Source organism: Emydura macquarii, unplaced genomic scaffold (genome assembly GCF_026122565.2).
Source record: "Emydura macquarii macquarii isolate MOO-44397 ecotype Brisbane River unplaced genomic scaffold, CSIRO-AGI_Emac_v2 contig_75, whole genome shotgun sequence".
Lineage (NCBI taxonomy): Eukaryota > Metazoa > Chordata > Testudines > Chelidae > Emydura > Emydura macquarii.
The window spans coordinates 4,301,192-4,323,623 of NW_027130212.1; the positions used below are offsets into that span (position 1 = coordinate 4,301,192).

At 38.5% G+C, this 22,432-nt stretch overlaps 1 protein-coding gene across 1 annotated transcript in view; it reads left to right on the top strand.

Annotated features, from left to right (window-relative positions):
* Positions 1 to 21,746, top strand: part of TMPRSS15 (transmembrane serine protease 15) — a 73,247-nt gene extending 51,501 nt beyond the window's left edge. Inside the window, exons 20-26 of the mRNA XM_067542902.1 lie at positions 7,624 to 7,719; positions 12,448 to 12,497; positions 12,828 to 13,002; positions 15,992 to 16,173; positions 16,467 to 16,562; positions 19,041 to 19,180; positions 20,654 to 21,746. Of these exons, the coding sequence (XP_067399003.1) occupies positions 7,624 to 7,719; positions 12,448 to 12,497; positions 12,828 to 13,002; positions 15,992 to 16,173; positions 16,467 to 16,562; positions 19,041 to 19,180; positions 20,654 to 20,809 (895 nt within the window). The 3' untranslated portion in view covers positions 20,810 to 21,746. The remainder of the gene's footprint in view (positions 1 to 7,623; positions 7,720 to 12,447; positions 12,498 to 12,827; positions 13,003 to 15,991; positions 16,174 to 16,466; positions 16,563 to 19,040; positions 19,181 to 20,653) is intronic.
* The last annotated feature ends 686 nt before the right edge of the window (positions 21,747 to 22,432 follow it).

The window sequence follows — 22,432 nt, forward strand, 5'->3', positions numbered from 1 at the left end:
CATTCCAATATTCTTTATTGCATCTGTCACAAAAGTAGCATTTTTATATCCACCTCCAACTGGGAAAAAGGAACCAAATCTTATATACTTTATCAAAGAAACTTAAAATATGTTATAGATATTGGTAAATTTTCATATTATCCCACAAGAGTTCATATAGTATGTTGCCAGACATTAGAAAGAGTTCTCTGCAAAAATGTAGGTTACATTTATTTTCAGCAGTTTCAAGTGTAAGAACTGCAGGGAAGAAATTGAGTCATCTTCCTAAAATCTTTCTGGAAAGCCAGAGATGAAAAAAAATAAAAAATCCTATTTCTATTTTGTTTGCTTTTCAAGTCACTTTCAACTTATTTCACTTGATAAATTGAAAAATAAAGTTTTAAGTTGGTCCTTCAAGTCGCCACCGTCTCCAGCCACTAAAATCTCTTTTGAAACTGTATTTTAATTGTTTGACGCTTTCTCCAAGGTTCTTGCAGCATTAGTCTTTCTTCAAATGGCAAGGATCAGTCCTACTGATATTATTTGGCATTTGCATAGCACCTTTTAGTTCAGGTGTAATCTTTCCACAGTGCTTACTCAGGAGAAAATCCCACAGAGTTCAGTAAGTTTTGCTTGAGTAAATGTTGCATGCTTCTAAAGCGTGTTGCATATCCCTACCTAGTGATTTGTCCACCTACAGCATAACAACCTGCTTCTGCTGTCAGCTAATGAAGTTATTTAGCTCAAGTAGTAGTGGTCTGTGTTTTATGCTGAGGGTCGTAGGCACAATTCCGAATCCTGCTTTCAGCTCACAGGGAGTCGTTTAATAAGCACTATATAAAAATCAATGTGTGGTCCTGATTTATTGCTTTGGAAATATTAGCTAAGCCTAACAAAAGACCTCTGAATGGTAAATACATATTATCCTCATTTTGCTGATGAAGAAATATAGGTTCTGTGACTTGCTTAAACTTGCATACTAAGTCAATGATATAACTGGGAACCCAAGAGTCCACCTGATTCTCAGTCATCCTGCTTAACCATTAGGCATACTTCTTCCTCTGACAGCTCTGTCTGCTTTATAAATGAGAGAAAGACCATTTCAATCTTTTATTCCCCAGTATGGTATTACTGGTGGCATAATAAGAAATAATACGTCTTGTTGGGATACTTCTTTTTAATCAGTTTTAGTTCTGTGGAATCTTTCAAATAAAATAACAATAAATCTTAATAAACTGGTGAGGAGGAATGGTGAAGATATGGCAAGAAACAGTTACCTGTGTTCTTCTCTGTATAACCTTTAATCAATGCTACCTGCCTGGGTAAGGTGAAATTTGAGCTACCACTGAGTGGGGGCACTCCTCCTGGCCTACAAGTGGTGGAAGGTCCTGCCTATCCCCTACTTCTGTAGGTTCCTCTCTTCACTTCTCCAACTAAGGGATGGGCAAATTATTAGGTCCTATTATCAAAATATTGACTCTTCATCCTCCTTAGTTTCCAAAAGCTACCAAAGAACCCGCATGACTCTAGTCTCCATTTCTAATATACCAGTGTTCTGTGGAATAACAGCCCGTCTTACTATGCTCCTTTATGGTCATTTGGATATGTAATGGTGTAGCTCATCATAACATTTTAAAATAGATCATAGTTGATTGAGGTTCGAGGCCAAATTCTTTGCCAGTGTAAATCCATTGACCTCCCTGTGCCAGCAGAAAATGTGGCCTCTATTCTTCTGGGGACTAGCTTTTAAATTCTCAATATAAAGAGATCTTTGAAATTTTATGAATTGTGGGGGGAAATGTGGAAATTCATCCCATTTCAGCTATAGAATTGTTTTTAAAAGACAAAATTAGAAATTTTAATGAAATAAGTGAAGAATTTTTCATGAAAACTTGTACTGTGACCTAACAAGCTCTAGAAATATCTAATTTTGTACATATTTATTTTTAAATGCAGCCTCTTGGCTAGAGAGGTTTTAAAAAAGCCACTGATTTTGCGGAGGGGAAGGACCCACAGAAACAGCAATAATGTAGTTTATGTGATCTGGCTCTGGCTTGGCAGAAGTGAACAATAAAAGCAGTGCTAATTTAAGATATGTTAGAAAAACTGGGTAAGAAGGGACAAAGGGTGGGAATAATTTCCTAAGTGGAAGAAGGTAGTTGGTAGGGAAATAAAATACTTATTTTTAAATGAGGAACAGGATATTGCAAAGAAGGGAACATATAAAAATGTAAACTCAGTAGTGCAGCAGGGAGGAAAGAGAGAAGTCAGCAGCGGCTTCCCTTCTAAAGCAAGAACAATTTTTAAAAGAGTAAGCTTCAGCAATCAAGGCCCATGGAGAAACCTGGTTTCTGCCCACATCAACTTATTGCCTGAAGGAAAAAGACCAACCACCGATGAAAATAGAAAAGCCTGGCCTTCCCACAGTGGCAAAGAGGAGTAAGTCAGAGGACTGAGTGTTCTTACATCCAACTCCCTAGATAGTGACCTGAGAACAGTTTTTGTCTGGCATCAAACTGACAAGAGAAAAGAAGTTGAGCACTTTCTTATCGCTGTATGTGTGATTTAATTAACTTCCTCCGTCATCCTTGTTGCTCAAGAAGTTGGAATATGGTCTACTGAACTCTATTCTTACTCTTTAAAGAGACCTACTGTAGTGTAGTAAACTGAAGTCGGGTAAGCTCTGACCTCCCTGTCAAAGCTGTGTGTGGGTCCTGCTGCTGGGCATATACTTCAGTAAAGTGGCATGGGTAGGTTTAATAATACAAATCAAAGAAACTGGAGATGGAAAAGACCTATTAGGTCATTTTGTCCATCCTCCTGCCAGTGCCAGATTGTTCCCTTCTGTATATTTTCTGTTACTTTATTCTGTCTAATTTTATAACAAAAGGGTATTTCCCCAGTTCCCTAGTGAAACTACTCTGCAGTCTATCATAATTCATTGGCCTATGTTTTTCCTTTCTTAATTTCACCAAATGGGGAGGATCTGTTGAGTGCTGCTGCCATAAAGTGATGGCACAGACAAAATTTGTACTCTTACCTATAGTCCAGTGACTCTACAATTAAATTTTGCTTAAATCAGTAATGTGTAGGATTCTCTGTGTGATAAGATCCTGCGGGGGTTGCTTTTTTTTAATTTTCAACATTTACAGTACAGTTTAGGAGCTATATTTTGGTCTGTCTTACACTCAGAGCAATTCTATTGACATCATTGGCACTCACTGAATAACAAGCACTATTTTCTTGCGGCAGGTTGGTTTTCAATGGATCTCACTCAACCAACTACTAACCAAGTGAAATCTGGGTTTGTGAGATCTGACGAGTGTAGCCTAAAGTGGGACTAGCTGCAAGCTCCTTTGTGATAAATAAGCAATCTACAGAAATCAACCTAACCAGGAGGCCTTCAAGAAAATATCCAAAACCTTATTTTGAATCATTAGCTAAGGAAATGTGTGTTATTTTTGTCATTGCATTTGGGCCCACATCAGGTAACTGCATGTGCAAAACATGATGGCAATTTGCATGTACAATTACCTGATTTATGTATGCAAATATAAGAACTGTATATACAAATTAGGCATGCAGTTTCTCAGCAAATTTATCTTAAAATAAAGCCCATCTGTTAAGATTTGTATTTGTTAGTTCTTCTTTGAGTAGTGCCCCTGCGAGTGCTCCACTTCAGTGTGCCTGCATCCTGTCCCTTTGATCAGAGATTTTTGGTAGCAGTGCCTGTTTATTCTGTTCATTCACTGCACACGTCCTCATGCTCCATATAGGCAAACAGCCCTCAGTTCCCTCTAGAGAAAAGGAGAAAGATAGGGCTTTCAAGGAGCAGGGACAGAGGGGAAAGGGAGCAGAAAGAACATGAGGGAGTGTCACTGTGATCCATCCACTGGCATAAATTCATGCTGCTCCTCTGAAGCCCTGACTTGCACCGGGGCTGGGCAGCTGTGAATCAGGAAGCCACAACCAGCTCCCTGCAATCTCCATGCCATCCAAGTGCTGCTCAGTTGTGGTGAAGAATGAAGCTCTCAGAGTCGAGGTTATATTTGCAACCCTGGCAATTAGAATTCATGTAGCTTTAAGAAATTTGGTGGCAGATTTAGAGCTATATCAATTTCCATCAGCTGAGGATCCATCCTTTGATCTGGAAGTCACCGATAGAGTTTCAGTAAATGTTATGGAGTTGTATGCGCTCAGCTCAACTCAGGATATGGTCTTGTTAGTAGGGATGGCTGAATAAACAAAACCAGGGTTTGAAAAGCTTAATTCCAAATCCCAAAAAGCCATTCAGGTCCCATTTTTATTTGCCCTTTGCAAACCTTCATGTAAATAGAGTTGTGCTCACATGAACATTCAGAGAATGGCTGCTCTTCTTCATATACATTCACATGTGAACAAGGATATGTGTGTGCCAGCCATAGTACTTGCTATCCATTATTTGATGTTTTTTAGTATTTATCCACAGCCCCTTCCCCAATTAAAAAGTTTGTCCATCAAATCAGAGAGCAGAAACTATGCCATGTGACTCCTGTATCACAAATAGGGAATAGTCAAATTGAACTGATTACAAGAACCCAAGACTGAAAACTATCCAGAATATTAAGTGAACACCTATGAATACAAATTGTTTCCATAAAGGAAAAGGATTTATGTTCTTATTCATCAGATAATTTGCTATGCAGCTAGTCCTGGTATTCTGTCCTATCTTGTCCTGGGTACTCTCATGGCCCCCATTACACTGTATTTGAGTGTCTCATGACATTAAGTGTATTTTCCCTTATGGCACTCCTGTGAGATAGGGAAGTGCTATTATCCCCATTTTAAAGGTGGGGAACTGGGGCAACTTGCCCAAGGTTACACAGGAAGTCTGTGCCAAAGCAGGAAAGTGTATCAGGTTCTTCCAAGTCCCAGGCTAGCATCCTGGACCTTCCTTCCTTTAACCATGAGCATTTAATCACAGTCTGGGAAACTTTCAAAGGACTTCTTTCATCAGCTGAGGTTCCAGTGTCAAATCCCAAATCAGGAGTTTAAGATTTGGCCGATTATGTTAATAAATTAAATTATCCAAGAAAGGAGTATGGATTAGCAAAGGTAAGAGCAGACATATTTCTACATGCTTATGGCTTTTTCCTTCATTTTTTATTATATTCTTTCTCTGTTGTTTCCAACTGCTGATCACTACTTGACAGAACAATAGAAGAATCTCATCAGAACGGTTCCCTGAAACCTTTCAGGGCATGCATGACCTACATCACCATGTGTATGTCCAACTTGCATCAATGGAAGTAATGATCCTGTATAATTGAAGTCCTGAATCTACTGAACAAAACATGTTATTACAATAATAGCTTTCCAGAAAAGGCACTTGATTTCTTCTTATCTTTATTGAAAAGGAAGGAAAAAAACAGAAGACATTAATTACTTTTTAATGATGTGGTTGTTTGTTCAACCGATTACAGTCCAGTACGTCTGATGTGTCACTCATAAATTCTTGGAATTTGCAGTATTATGTGTTCCAACAAGCTAATCTAAGAAACCTTTAGGCAGATAACTTGCTGTAATTTGATAAATCAAGAGAAATTATTGAGGGTTAACTCAGAGAAACGCTTTAAACTTGCTTTCAGGAAGTATTGCTTGAGGAGTATTAGCTTGAGGAGGTGTCGAAGATTACAGAAAAGTTGAGAGAAATCCGAAACTGTAATTCAGACAATATGGCATGAGTCATATAGAGGCACAAGAGGGAAAAATACTCAGTTCCAATTTGACTGAAAAAAGAGCAAGCAATGTAGAAGAAAAGCATCCAGCAGATAGTCAGAGGTCAGTGGGAGCTTTGACTTGCATTAAAATGGACCAAAGATTTTTGCCCTATTACAGAATCTCTTACAAACAATCTAATTGAAAATGTATATTCAATTAAAGGGTCATGGTATGAGGCACCAAATAAGATGTAAATCAATAATGTTAATGAATGTGCATATTCATAGCTTCCACTGGCAATATGTTCATATTTTATATTAGCATGAGGGCACAAATTCGCTAATATAAGAAAGCAACAGCTTAGTGGAGTTGCACTTGCTTAGTTCAGTGGTAGATTGGCCCATATGACTGATGTCAGGGAAGTTGCACAGAGTGTAAATCAGGGCAGAATTTGACTCAGTATATTTTGGTGTGATTCATTATCACATTTCTGCGAATGCCTATGAGGCCAAGTAACTGTTAGAATGCAATTTTTGAAGTACATAAATGTGTCATCACAGTAAAACAATCTGAAACAATGCTACTGTACAGTGAAAATAGTGCATAATATGCATGTATTCCCTTCCCAGATTGCTTTTTAAGCAAGTTGTTTGAATGAACTTGTAACTAGGGACGGACCCAGGTTACTAAGATTGCATCTTGAATTGAATCCAGAGCCAACATTCTCCCAAATACAGGAGGTTTAGCACTTAGATCCCAATGCCCAATTATACCATTTTATTATCAGCCTGTCTCTGTTAAATTCAGTAAAGTGACACTGGCATGGAACTAGTGTGACAAAGTGGAGAATCACACCGTCTGGTTCAGCTCATTAAAGAAACTGGCTCAGGCCACAGAAGTTTGAGTCTGAATTAAGATCAGAATTTACCATCAGTTTTGGGGGAGATGAGTTTCCTATTCAGGATTACAGTTATTTCCCACCTGCAAACGTAGGAACCATAGACTTGCTTCACCACTACTTTTCGTGTTGCATAGTCAGTTAACCCCATGAAAAGTGCATGTAAGATGCTTCCAGATTAGAATGGCAGCATGTTATCCCCACTTGACACAAATGTAATAATTACACCAAGTGTGAGTACATGGAGAATAAATGCTTTGCTTCCCTGCTCAGCTGGAATTCTCTAGCTGGCTCAGTTTTTGAATGCTAATCTGTAGTCAGGTTTAAAAACATTAGATTATTTTAGAAAAAAATTCTAACCCCCAAGACATAAACATTAGCCTCTCAGTAACTGGCCACTCATATTATACTTGTTCTTGTTCCTCCCTGTCTCTCTGAGTTATCATCTCTTCCATTCTTAATTTAGAGCTAGGCTCTGCCACTTTCACATTAAGTGACATCTGACTTCACAAATAGCTCCATCAGGTCCTTTGATTTTAAACTCTTCTCAATAGGGAATGAACCTCTTTTTGTTCTGGAAAACCGAGTGTACATAATACTAATGTTTTCCCCCAAAGCACAGAACTGTGCTGCACAAGTTTCAACGGACTATTCTTGAACTTTGTGTAATAAAATGTAACTCTCTGTCTTTTAAAAATGGCAGTGCAGAACCTTCAAGTGGTGGCATTGAAAAACAGAAATCTGCCATTAAAATAATTCATCTGGCTTTTTCAATGTTATTCAGACATCTTAAAGGAAAAATCTCAGGAAGTGTGCATGGGAGTGAAGGGTGCACCTGTTTTGTTTTGTTATTTGCTTGTTTTACTTATTTCTTTGTGTTGTTTTTCCTTTAGATTTCAAAAATCAAAAATCTTGGAATAAATACCCACTATTCCAGGAAACAGTACTACAATAGATGCCATGAACATAATCCTTTTTAAAATGTTATTCAGTTAGTGGAACAGAATGAGTATCTTAAAAATATCCTGTTATTTTTTCCCTTGTAGAAATATTAATACATCATCAACCATGTTATCCAGTGGAAATGGGCCATTTGTAAAAATCACCAAAGCATATAACCAGAGCCTAATACTAACACCAAGGTAGGCATCAATGCATCTTTCTCATATTAAAGATCACATTATTGATGGTGGTAAGTAAAAATAAATAATAGGAAATGCTTTGCTCTACTTTACTTGAGAGGCAGTGTGGCCTAGAATAAAAGGCTGGGAACTAGGAGACCCGGATTTTATTCCATCTCTGCCACTGATTTTCTCTCTGGCCTTGGGAAAATCATTTCACCTTTCGGTTCACCTGCTACGTGTTGTCTATTGTAAGCTGTTGAGGCAGGGGCTGTCTCTAACTATGTGTCTGTATTGCATAATCTTGGTTACGGCCTCTAGGTGCTACTGTGATCATAATAAATAATTCCATTCTTGCATAGCATTTTTAATCCATAGATCTCAAGGTGTTTTATAAAGGAGGTAAGTATCATCATCCACATTTTACAGATGGAGAATAAGGGGCCCAGAGAAGTGAAGGGACTTGGCCAAGGTCACCCCTCAGATTGATGACAAGAATAAAAGAACCCAGATCGCCTGAGTCCCTATCCTGTAGCCCACACTGCTTCTCATATTAAATTTAAATTGTTAGAAAATTGCTGAAAACTGGTTGTTTGGGACCAGTCCATAACAAGAACACAGAGCAAAACAAATGTCATAGCCAGCTAGAAAAAAAAAACATGCCCTTCTCTTCTTCCTGGTTGGATATGGTTTAAATCAAGTGGTAGTAACAAAAATAAAATGAGGCCAGTATATGTCTTCTGGCTTTGTCTCTATATCTTTCTCACAGAAATAAGCTCATTAAGTGAGGAACTTGTTCAGAATTATATTTTAGCCACTAATCTCTTTTACCCTATATTATATGTGATGTGACTTTGAAGGATTCCTATGGGTTTGGAATAATTGGTAGCTTTTCTTGAATATATACCCTGAATTTAATAGTTGCAAAGAATTACGTTCACATGAGGTGCCAGTGCTTTAGGCACACCTATAAAAGGAGAGCTGCTTGCCATTGAAGTTTACCCTTCAGTTAAAGCAGTGCCTTAAAGGAGCTAAGAGACCTTAATAGTCCTATCACATTAACAGTTACATTTTCCTGGAACCCCGATAGATGCACTGACACAGAAAATCACCATATAATTGCTCAGTTGCTTAGACTAGACTGAGGATGGGCTGCATCAATACCCTTGCAAGCTTCACTTCTGAGCCATATTGCACAGTAGTAAAGCTACAGGGAATATTTAATTTGCTGCAGTTTTCTTTTTCTTTTCTGGAAGCTGATTGATACATTTTCTGTTCTAATTCTGCTCTGTTAATACCAAATATTTATCAGTCTCACTGGTGGTGAAAGAAAACATCTTAGAGTAATGGAGGATCACTACAGGCTATTTTTCTTTTTTTAATCAAATGTATGTCTAAACAAGCATTGTCACGAGAGATCTTAAAGAGGAGCCTATGATTTAAAGATGTCTTCTATTACTATCAGTTAAACATTAAGGAATGAGGATAGCAAGAGGAAAAGGAAGACCATTCATCTTAACTGTATTCCTACTCCAGAAAGATTTATTTTCTGTTTATCATCTGGACCCGTAATAAGGGTCACTTTATGCAGATATCCTCATGTACTTTCACATAAGTTATATTACAGAATGAGAGGAGGATTAGACAGTGCTTTTCTTTTAATAAAATAAACTAATAATAAAAGTCAACAAACTTGTAATCAGTACATGAGGGCCAGATCCCACACTGCATTCAGTCCTTACTCAGGCAAAACTCTGACTGAAGGAGGATGGGACTTTTGACTGAGTAAGGACAGTAAGATGTGACCTAGAAATAGAACCACTATTTATGTCTGACACACACAGGGAACTTATTTCCTGAAGAAGGATAATATGTATTGGGCCAAATCCTAACCCTAGAAGCATTGGTAGCCCTAAGAAGATCTGTGGTGTGACAAGTTCCACAGCAACAAATATTTCTGCTGAAACCAACTGGGAAGGAAAATACTCATGCAGCCATTAAAGTCATCCACCTCCACCATAGGAGTCTCTGCCCAGCCCAACTCCTGTATACAGTGTTACAAGTGGGTCTTTTAGAGATAATGCAGGGGCAGCAGTCAGCATGCACAGGGCATCTCTGACATTTCAGTGGAAAAGGAGGGGGATTAGAGCTGGACAAATAATTGATTTTCTGGGTCATTGGAGTGCCAAAAAATTGAAAAACAATTTTGATTCGACTCAAACCAAAATAAAAAATTCTGAAAAATTTTGGTGACTTGAAAAAGTCAAGGAAAGTTTTGTGTTGAACAGAACATTTCATTTGGCCCAAAATAAAATGTTTTGTTTAATTTCCAGATGCTTTTTCAAATAATAGCAAAGGGAAGGGCGAGATTCACCACATGTGGGGGTGCAGGGAAGGGAAAACAGTGGTGCTGCTTACATAGGTGTGCGCAGCACATTTCATTAGGGTGTGCACCCAGGGAATTTACATTAGGGGGTGTCAAAGTCAATTTGAATTACCTGCCGGCATACTCATCTCCTCCGAGAAATCTCACGAAGAACGGGATCCTTATTTTTTGGCGGCAGCTCGCTTTCTCTTACAGTCTGCCGAAAAATCGCACGCGCCCTCTGCTCTTTCACCGGCAGTTCTACCGGCCTACATCAACAAGGTTTGCAGGTTGGATTAAAAAGGTTAGACTCCCCTGCATTAGGGTGTGCCTGGGCATACCTGGCCCACCCCATGTGCACACCCTATGGAGCCTGCTTACCTTATAGCCCAGTGATTAGGGTACTCATGCTGGATGTGGGAGACCCAGGTTCAATTCCCCTTTGCTAGCTATGTTGAAAAAGGCTTTGAAGACAAGTCTCCCACATTTCAGGAGAATACCTTAGCCACTGGACTCTAGGCTACACTGGTGGGGGTTTGTTTCAGTGTCTCCTATTGAATCTGTTCTAGTGGTTAGGGCACTTTTTGGCAATGTGGGAGGCCCAAGTTCAAATCTCTTCTCCATAGCAGGTATTGGGTGCGACTGAACTCAGCTGAGTGCCATAAACACTGGCTAAAGTTTAAAAGAGAGGTGGCACCACCTTGTCTTCTGCCATTTTGAAAATTGCGCCCAATCCCAAATTATTGTTTTAGCCAAAAGCATTTGGTGAATTTGTGCCAAATTCAGAAATACTTTCAGGCTGGTCCAAACTGCATTTTCTAGCTAACAAAATATTCAACCAAAAATTTTGCCGAGCTCTAAAGGGAATGGATTCTCCTGAGCTACCCAGCTGGTAGCCATGGGAATGACAAATGGGGATGCACAGCCCAAAACCAATCTCCAGGCTGACAGCTCCAACATGAACCAAAGGTAGAGGCCCACCGGTTTGAAGTGCCTCATAACATGGCAATCAGAGGGTGTCAGCAGTGAAAGGAACACCTCAGTGAGTCTCCACCCCTACATAGCTTCCTGCAGCAGATTGAAAGAGTGGGAGACGCTTGATGTTGTGTCAACATAAAAGAAGGTATAGATGTCAAGATAAACTCACATGTTCTATCCCACCTGCTGCTGGACCTGCATAAGGAGTGAGTGCCTTAGATCCTGCACCCTCTGCAGCTCCATAGAATCCATGTAAGGCAGGTTGGTAGAGATGGAGCTCAGCTGCAAAAGTTCCCAGTTACTGTGCAAACCTGTGCCGGAGCAGGTGCGTTCCCTTCCCTACTCCTTTCTGTGCCAGCCTGTTCATTCTCATTTTGCTATTCATTCATTCTGCTAGAGGGCTCAATGCACATCTGGTTTACATGGGCTTATACGGTCAATGGGAGCTTGAGTAAAGATTGAAGAATTTGGCTTCAACTGTGTAAATGACATCCTTGGGGTTATATGTAAGTCTGGAAACAGGAGATGCTTGTAATGTGAAAACTATACAGTGATTCTGGATTACAGTACTAGAGCATATGTTATTGTTTATTAGGAAAAGGTTGATAACTACATTTATATAATCATGCTATATTACTCTGTATATATTTAAAAAAACAAACTGTGTTGTAAACTAGTCCACCCTTGACTTTTTTCCTGGTATATATTTCTATATATCATATTTAATTGGTGGCCCAGGCACTGTCCCCCATGCTCAGATTCATTACAAGCTATGAAGATAATCTTAAAACCTCCGGATGTCAGAAATGCTTGAGTAGTTTTGATCTGTGGCTTCGTGCTTTTCAGGCTTCTGGCTTTATATCTCTTCTAAATAATTCCTTTATATGTGTCTATATATATATATATATATATATATATATATCCTACAGTGCAGTGTTATCTCCGTGAAAGCTACACTGATATCAGGCTCATATTTTTTTTAATTCTTTGGTTAACACTGATCTCTAGTGGCAAGTTCCTGAAAACACATAAGAAGGCAGCAAAAAATCCATTGTGAATTCAGTTCATATTGGTTTCTGAATTTTAGGAAATGACTGTTTCCCCCTAAAGATTAGGCTACTTTTATTTCTATAATATACTTAGTTTTTAATCAAATGTCCAACAGAGGAGAATTTATATGTGCAATGTCCATTTCGTGTATTAAGACTGAAACTTATATTCAAGCATTGGGTAGTACAGCTAAATTATTGCACATTGACACCGTGATTTTCCATTAGAAGAAGGAAACTTGATGTGAAGAAGGAGTTTTGTAGTGATGCTAAAGTGTACTTAAATTAACATACTCATATAATGTTACCCGACCTCCAGATACCTGTGTTTTTTAACAAATGTGCTTTATATTCTAGCAAACAGTGTCTCAATAATCTGGTGATTCATCTGCAATGCAACAATAAACGTAAGTAAATATTTCATGAATATTTCAATTCCACTTTCAAAAGCAAATTATTAAGTCCATAAAGTCCATGTATATTGTTTGAAAGCTTTTGGCAGTGCAATATATACTGTACTTTCATATTAACAAAGAAGCAGGAATATTCATAGTCTTCAGTTGTTTTTAGACTTAAACTTACAATGGATGCAGACAAAAAGCAGATATCTGACCACCCTAGAATTCTAGGAAAGATCAGATCCTGTTCCAGACTGGAACTTTGTATTTTGGGCACATCTTGAAAAATGGCATAAATTAATTTCAGACTTCCCCCCACCCTTCCGTTTCTAATTCTAGCGTGTGGAAAACGACTGATAACTCAGCAGATCAGTGCAAAGATTGTTGGTGGAAGTGATGCCAAAGAAGGGGCTTGGCCTTGGGTAGTCTCACTGTTTTATAAAGCAAGACCTACATGCGGTGCTTCCCTCATCAGTGATGAATGGCTGGTCTCAGCAGCACACTGTGTATATGGGTAATGTTTACTTTCTCCTTAAGTTAATACATAAACCATGTTGTCCCTCCCAAAATGTACATGTATCCTGATGGAAGATGGCTGTTCATAAAACTGGATTACAGTATGGCCCTGGCCCGTCAATCAGAGATGCATGGGGCAACACTTGTTCCTACATAGGGTATGTCTACACTATGATAAACGGCCCACGGCTGGCCCTGGTCAGCTGACAGGCTCACAGGGCTCAGGCTGCAGGACTATAAAATTGCAGTGTAAGCATTCAGCCTTGGACTGGAGCCCAGACTCTGAGACCCCACAAGGAGAGAAGTCTAAACTACAATTTTTAGACCCTCAGCCTGGGTCCTGCAAGCTTAAGTCAGTTGATCTGGGCTCTGAGACTCGGGCAGGTTTTTTATCATAAAGTAGACATGCTCATAGAGTCCCGTTGAAGTCAATGGGGAACCACATATTCACAGGGATCTCACGGTATGGATCCTATGGAAGGGAATATATGATGTGGTTGCCTTTGACGGCAGGGGACTGGACTTACTGACCCAGGATGTCCCTTTCAGTCCTATATTCTTTTGTTGTGACGGATCTGACTGCAGAATCAGGGCTTATGTTAATGCTTCTAATAATATTCTATTATTTTTTCCTCAGGAAAATGACTTTTTCATGCTTTTTGCCAAATGTTTTGCCAAATTAATTGTTTATTTTTATATTTGAAAAATGAATTATTTAGAGGTCCAAAAGGGCTATCAGATAAAAAATTCAGATTAGGTACTTGAACATCATACCCAATACCAAAACTGCATTCAAACGGAGAATAGCCAGAGTAAATAGAAAGTATAAGGAAAATTAATCAGTGAAACTGTAGAGGACTTGCGGTAGTTCTGTAGGATTTTTCAAACACCTAATCTCTCTTTCTCTCTCTCACCCCCATCTCGCAGTAAGATTGTGGTTAAACCTCATGTACAATAGTTTTATAATAATTATATTACCACTGAAGTCTGCACCAGGCTAGGGAGAACCTGAAATTCATGATAGGTACCAAACTGGCCTATCATTTAATTATTATGTTCTGAATTATTCATTCACCTAATAAGAGATGGAGTCCAGTTCACAGCTCTTGGAGTTCTTAATAGCCCCACATTTCAATGACTCCAGTAAGGAATCTATATAAATCAAGAGACACCTTTTTGAAAATAGAAGGTTGTATACTTTAAATATATGATACCTAACCAAGCATTTGCACTTTATTTGTAATTAATTGGGTGTCTTCATTACTCACTCAGAGCTTTGCCAATAGTGTGAGAGTAAGGAATGACATATCTCATAAAGGTAAATTTAGTGTTGCCTATGTAATTATGACTCTCTGCTATACACTATGAGAGACTGATAAAGATTTACACTACTGTACATAATTGGAATAAATCTCAATTTGTCTGAATAGATGTGTAAATCACCTCAAATAGTCTCTATGGTGCATTATCCAGAATGTCAAGAGATGACATATATTTTAAAATATTTTCTACAATATGTTACCATTGTGTCTACAATTAAATTAAAGTGCTCTCAAGGGGACCAAGAATAGGAAAACATGGCATTTAAAAAATCATGGAAGAGTTATCACTCTGGTAAGTAAGTTAGTAAAATCCATTTATTCGTGCCTGAATATTGATGACATCATGGCAGAATTTACTGAAGCCCTCTCTATCCATTGCTAGCTTTGAATGCTTAGCAGTTGACTTTCCGTGATCTGCTACACAGTCTAGTTTTGCATCTTCTCAATGATTATACCCTATTACAATGACCTGTCACCATTCCTCCCGTGATAATTGTCTCGAAGTTATTTCCATCTCTGTGCTTGATGTGACCAAAGTACATAAGTTTGTGCTTGTTGATTTCTGACAACAGTCTGCTGCCCTCCATCAATGCTTCTAATGTAAGCATTCCTCATCTTTTGAATCCAGGAGACAAGCAAAAGTCTTTGCCGGCACTGTATTTCAAAGGCTTCAGTGTTTTCGTCAGCAACATTAATTTCCCATGACTCACATCCTTCGGTTGCTGTTGATAAAATTAAGTTTTTCACCAGTTGAATCCTTGTACATTTTGAGATTCTATGTTTTTTTCCAAACTTTTGTTAGGGAGTCATTGCGGAGTGAGCCATTTCTAAACTTCTTCCAATTTCTTTAGAACAGCCTCCTTGGTTAGATATGTATGATCCCAGATAACTAAAATCATCTACTACCTCTATACAGCTCAGCAATCAATATGGATTATAGAGGAATGAACTTGCCACATTTTCATCACTTAAATGCTGTGTTTCTATTATATTCAAATAGTTTTAACTTCTGCTTTTCTAGATTGTTTTTTTCACATGTAGGTCAAACATTTTTAAAGAAATCAAATTTCTAATGGTCTGTCTGCACTGCAATCAGAAGGTGCGATTACAGCATGTGTTGACATACCTGAGCTAGCTTTGATCTAGCTAAATTTGATCTAGTGGTTTCACTGCTGTTGTAACTTGAGCCAGTTTTGATCTAGCTAAATTAAAGCTAGTTTGGGTCTGTCTACATATGCTGCTGTCACATCTCCCAGTTGCAGTGTAGATATATCCTCAGTCTACCATTTCCCAGGTATATCATACTCATAATTTTCTATCTGTGGGATGATTGTTAATTGCATGGGAATTGCCACTTAGAGTCATAATAATTAATGGTGGTTCCATAATTGCACTATTGTCCAAGCAACCCTGTATAAATAATGTATTATTGACTTAATATCAAAAATCACTTGATAATTCTGTGATATGAAACTTTAGGCCAGTAGTGCTATCAGAAAACCGTAAGCACTTTCAAATGACAATATGCTATTCCACTTAATCTGAAAAAAAAATAGGAATTATATATATATTCTTGAGGGGGAAAGATTAATACAAATTATACATGGCAAATTGTTCAAGTGCTTCATTTGATCATAAATTGTGAATATTCATTGCAAACTCTAGGAGGAATTTAATACCATCTCAGTGGAAAGCAGTGCTCGGCTTGCATACCACTTGGAATCTGACATATCCTCAGACAGTAATTCAGGAGATCGATCAAATTGTCATACATCCCCACTATAACAAACGCACAAAAAATAGTGACATAGCTATGATGCATCTTCAATTCAAAGTGAATTATACAGGTAGGACTATCAATCTTCTCTTACACACTTATTTACTCTGTATGAATTAATTTGAGCTCATTCCAAGTGTACTAATCAACTTTACTTTACTCAGTAATGAAGGGGTTTGTGGGATTCTTGGACTTGTCCTTATAAATTAGATGGAATCTTGAGAAAACCAATTATTGTGGACTCAGTCCCGCGCTTCTTCGGAATTTTGCCTGAGCAAGGAATGGAGGGTTTGGATCAGTGTGCATTTTAACAACAACCAGAATACTGGAAACAAGTTGAAAATAATTATTTCTCTTTCACAGATTACATACAGCCTATTTGCTTACCAGAAGCAAATCAACAGTTTTTGACAGGAATTAATTACTCTATTGCCGGCTGGGGTAGTACTATAAATGATGGTGAGTCGCCACACTTTTTAAAAATACCACACAAAATAATGAGGAAAATGCTTTGTTTGATGTCATAGATGTATTTATCTATCTATTTTAAGTTTTAAAGATTTCAAGTGATGGGAAATCTCACATCCCTTGGGAAGTTGTCATATCACCGCCCTGTGACTCAGTTTCATTTTTGTTACTGTGTTTCTGATTGTGTGCACACAACAGAAATCAAAGTGACCTGCCTGTCCATATTAGTGGGCTGAATTTTTATGTAATAATAATGCCTCCATCTTAAATAGCATTTTTCATCAGTATTTCTCAAAGCACTTTACAAAGGAACTGTTGTTATCATCATTTTACAAGTGGGAAAACTGGGTCACAGAATGGTGACAGCTGTGACTTGCCCGTATCACCCAGCAGGTGTGTGCAAAGCCTCAAATAGAACAAGGTATCCTGGTCCAGTTCTCTATTCATTCAGCCACCTGCTGTAACATTAAAGATCTAACTGAAATCTAAAAGGGTCATATACTGTCACTGATTTTTCAGCAAAACTCCCATTGCCTATATATAATGGGGAGTTCTGCATATGAAAAAAAAAAAAAAGTCCATCATTTCCTTGTTTCCATACATTTAAGGCTGAAATTCTGCCTTTCACTTCATTTCATCTTCCCTAAATATCAGGGAATGCAGAAAGAGAAAAAATTCAGAGCCAGATTTTTAAAATTCAAAAGCATTGGGGTGCAAGGAGTTGGTTCCAGCCCATCTCTGGAAATGAAGGACATTTTCATAAAATCTGATTATTTAGTTTGGATGAGCACCAGGCAGTTCATATGCCACACCATGAGCTCGTCAGACGTGGAGAAAAGAAGAGGTACATCAGCTGCTGAAAGACTTCAGCAAGGAAGGACTGTTTAGATAAACTTTTAAAAATTAAAATATGTTTAGGCTCAATTTAGACAGAAGACTGAAATTCAGACTTGGTCTTAACATTTCTGTGGTTGTTTGTCTGTTCTTAACAAAGATCCCAAACCGTCATGGTCAGGTCATGAGCGGCTAGACCTAGGAATCAGAGCCAGATTCTGCAGTCACAAGACAGGAGTCAGGCTGGGTCAGAAGCAGTAGAGAAACTGAATGTTAGAGTCACAAATCAGGAGTCACGCTGGGTCAGGATGCCAGGAAATCAGTCCAGAGGAGCAGGAGTAGGAGGGCACACAGTTCAAAGCAGGGTGTAAGCCATTTGTTTGGATAAATTGCTGGGCTAGCAGGCCAATCAGCTGCTCCAGGATTCCGCCAATAGGACTGCAGGGGCGGAGCCTCAAACTGGAGCTGGTCCGAGGTAAGCAAGCCTTAGCAGGCTACCAGATGGAGGGTTGGAGTTTGGTTGCTGATGGACACCCAGGTTTGAGACACAGATGCTGCCATGCCCCCATGTACCCATTCAAATTAGTGACAAAAACTTCTAACATACGTTTTCTGTGCTGAACATTTTAAAATGTCCCAACTGATTATTTTAAAATGTAGTGAACAATTGCTCCTGCCTGAGATTTTTTGCCAAAATTTCAGTCTGCAACCAACGGTCTGTCGATAAACCCACCTAAAATAAAATTTGCCATTTAAAAATGAACACACCTAGAAATGTATTTATATCGTACTTCATAACAAAGCAGATTTCCACTTTTCGGAGATTGTTATCGCAAACAGAGCCAAATTTTGTCCTGGGACAAAAGAGATTGCACAGGGGAATCTGACAGAATGTAGCTTTCAGGATATTTATTACTGGTAATGATGCATATACGGCAAAGAATGCAGTTTGACAATTGGATCCTAGGCTGAATTTCCAGGGCTGAGAATTTAACATAAATTACTGGAAGGGGTTAAATTGAACAACTGAAAACCATACAGTGTACTCAAAGAATCTGGATAGTACAAGCCACATTTTTAATTAGCCCTTGGATCCACGCATAATAATATTAATTTATTTTAATGGTCTTCATTAAGTTATTTGAAAAATAAAATTTAGTAGTGATCCCTATTACAAGAGCACAGGGTGTAATTCACTACTGTTTACACCAGAATAACTCCAGTGACTAAGGAGGAAGGGTGGCCTAGTAGGCAGCACACTGGTCTGGGATTCAGGAGACCTGAATTCAACTCTTAACTCAGCCACGTCTCTGGGCAAGGCACATAATAAAGCTGCTGCCTCAATTCCCCCGTCTGAAAATGGAAATAATATTTCTCTACTTCACAGAGAACAAAATCCATTTATAATCGTGAGGCAGTCTGATACTCCAGTAATGATTATATAGGCCATATAAGTTCTTCGATACATTTTAGTGGGGGTCATGCTGGTGTAAACTGAAGTAATGAGGTAGTATCCCAGGCCCTTGATAGTGCTCTGTAATGAGAGTGAAATTTCTGAATACCTAAGAATGATGGCTGTTGTTTATGCAATGCATTTTGATCAGAATGGTTGTGTATACTATATTTTCTCATAAGGTGCACCTGCAAACATACTGCAAGAAGCAGAGGTCCCTCTTATAACAAATGAGAAATGCCAACAACAGCTGCCAGAATATAATATTACTGAGAATATGATGTGTGCAGGCTATGCTGAAGGAGGAATAGATTCCTGTCAGGTAAGTAAAAACAACCCATTTCCATTGCTAATATTATACTACTTCTAATTACTAAACAGCTCACTGATTGGTCCTCTGATCATTAAAAGCTAGCCACTAACTGTCAGAATATAATTTCTACTCAGCGCCTTACATATTTCATACTGTAGCAAGATACATGTTTTAAAGATTACAATCTATTTTGTACCTCATAGACTTTAAGGTCAGATGGGACCTTCCTGCCATTTAAAAAAAAAAAATCACTAGAGGGAGATACAGGGAGTTGGAAGTTCCACGTATTGAATTTCACACAGTTTCTGGTGAGCAATCTTCTCAGGAGGAGGAGATGTCTGTGGGTGGAAATGTGAGGTGCTGAGGCTTAAATACTAAGCTGATAGAAACCTAAGAAATACCTTAGATAGATGGATGGAGAGCAGTCAAGGGGCATTACCTTCAAACATTTAGAGTCCATAGATACCCAAGAAATGGAAACTCAATATTTTGGAGTGGCTGCCCTTCTCTGTGACAAGCTAATGCTGATGCTCTTTTATCATCTTACTGCCCTCTAGCAGCGTAGATTCCTAAGGAGCCATTGTCCACCGTAGCTAGGCCTGCAATGTACTCCCTCTCTATGGGGAGGCAGGCAACACTGAATGCTACTGAGGTCTGTTTCTAGCAGCATGAACTCTCTGGTTTTGCTGACTATTTTCATCATGTTCTAATGGGAGCATGCTATGTAATGTGCTTCTCACTGGATCTACCCTTGATGCTTCTGGCTTGTGCCCCATAACTGCAAAACTAGACCAAGTGAAGTTGCCTTCAGGGAGCTTCAGCAGACTCCCAGAAAAAAAAAAGGGGGGACCTACTGGATTGGCTCCACTTCCCACTTCTTAAGCTTCTGGGGCTTTCCCTGCCTGTTTTGCTTTTATTTGCTTTCCTGTATGCCCCACTGAAGAAGGCAGAGCAAGACTTTAATATTATATAGAGTGCAACTGATCCGTGTTGTAATAATGACTAAAGAACAATGAATTAGGAAGGATATAGCAAGCACAGACACTGCTACAGCCAGTAGGTTGCTGTCACAGTGAGAGCGCTTCTGCAACTGCTCTGCAGCCTTTGGGAGAAATATTTTATTCCCTCAGACCCAGCAGAAGTCCCCTGTGCAAAGCCCATTTACTCAAACTTTGTGCAGGATAAGAGGATACAGCCCAAAGTGATAAGTAAAATCATTAATGCAAAGAGTTCTACTATGCTTTGTGATTGATACAATTCATGACTGACAAGTGTCTGACTCAGGAGCTTAAGATCACGTTATGATAAATAAAATCAGTAAATAGTGTTCTCCTTTGAGTATTTCTCCATGTGGATCCCCTTCTGTGCATATCGGGAACATGTGCACCAGAAGTGGGATACACATGGACAAAGTATCTTGAAGATCCAAAGTTACTTTAAGATAGATAGCAGTTTTTTAACTCTTGAATTTTAATATTGCAGGGAGATTCGGGAGGGCCCCTGATGTGTCAAGACAATAACAGGTGGCTTTTGGCAGGAGTGACATCCTTTGGCTATCAGTGTGCACTGCCCCAACGCCCTGGAGTGTATGTTCGAGTCACACAATTTGTGGACTGGATAAAACAGTTCATTCGTTAGCTTGATTTAAAAAAAGAACTAACAAAAATTGAATTTAAAGACAAATATTAAGCAAGATTATAATATACCGCATAGCATTCAAAGCTACAGGTGAGAGAAACTGAAAAAACCTCTCATTCAAAAGGAGGTTACAACATAAACAAACGTTTGGGAGGAAAATGTTAAATATTCAGAAACTCTATCGTGTCAGAAAACAACATTTCAAAACAGCAGCTGTATCTCTTTTGCCAGTGATTCTTGCCATTTTACATTGATTGTTATATGAGATATGATTTTACTATTTGTCCACCTTAAAAACATATTATTTAAAATATAGCAATGCCCAGTACATTATGGAAGCCTGCATAAAGATTTAGAAGGAGTAAAATATGTGATTTGCGAAGGACACACTCTTTGTTGAGTAACAACCATATAAATTATTAATCTTAGGCCAAACCTTTACACTGTTTTTCAGGGGGTTTTATGGTCTCCTTCCCAATGTGCATTTCCATTTCAATTCATAGCGAATTTTGATTAATAATCTCTAAACATCAAAATAAGGCTGTACCCTAACTGTTTAATCTGGGATCGTGGGAGCTCTTTATTTCACCTGTGACAAAGAGTTCTGGAATAGGTTTTATACATGGAGATGGTGTGCCAATCAATCTGGCTGTTTTGTAATGAATAAACTGATTTGTGGGCAAATTTTTTCCCTGGTGTCACTGTTTTGGAATTAAAGGAGTTACACGAGGGATGAATATAGTGCCTTTTTAAAAATTATTATTCTTATTTCTGGCAAACGTCCTGGAAATTGCTGCTAAACTATCTAATTATAGATACACACTTGTGCACACACAAAAACAAATCCTTCTGTCATAAACTGTAATGGTCTTAAAAGCATCTAACAATAATCATCCTCAGCCATTTTTGCAAGGAAAATAAACATGCACTCAAGTTGCTGCTTGGTGTATTACGTGTTTACTTTCAGTCATCACTACAAGGGACTTTTAAGAATGTTCTGGATTGTTTTGTTTTAATAATTATGGTGAATGACACACTAAATGACTCACTAGATGACTTCAAGTGAGGCAAATATTATCTAGTCTGATTGCTTTAATTTCTTGGGTTCTTGTCCAAATAAGACTTTCTCTAAACATAAATCACTGTGTGTTCACAATGTATCTAAAGATGTAATCATTCTAGTACAATATGGTTTGTTCCATTTGTTTCTGCTTAGTGCCTGATATAGAACAATTAAAATCTAATTAATTCCACGGTGTTACATAAAAGTCCAAAATGAATTATAATTATTTAGATAGAAACATGTAATGATGCTTATTGCCTAAGTGCCTTCCATCACTGCATACAGCTATTAACAAGGACAATAAAGTTTTCAGATTAAGAGGTTTATTTATAGACCTCATCCCTCCCTCTCTACTCCTTGCTATTAACATGGTGTACCAGCAAGAGTCAAAGGTCTGACCAAACAGGCCTTACACTGTACACTGAATCTTGCCAGAGAGTGGATCTGATTCACTGTTGTCCCCACCTAACGCCATCATTTATGCCAGTGTAAAGTGCTGCCATTCTGATTTGACTCTAGCAGACCATCAAAGGAAGGGGGTGCAAGAGGTGTAGGCTTTC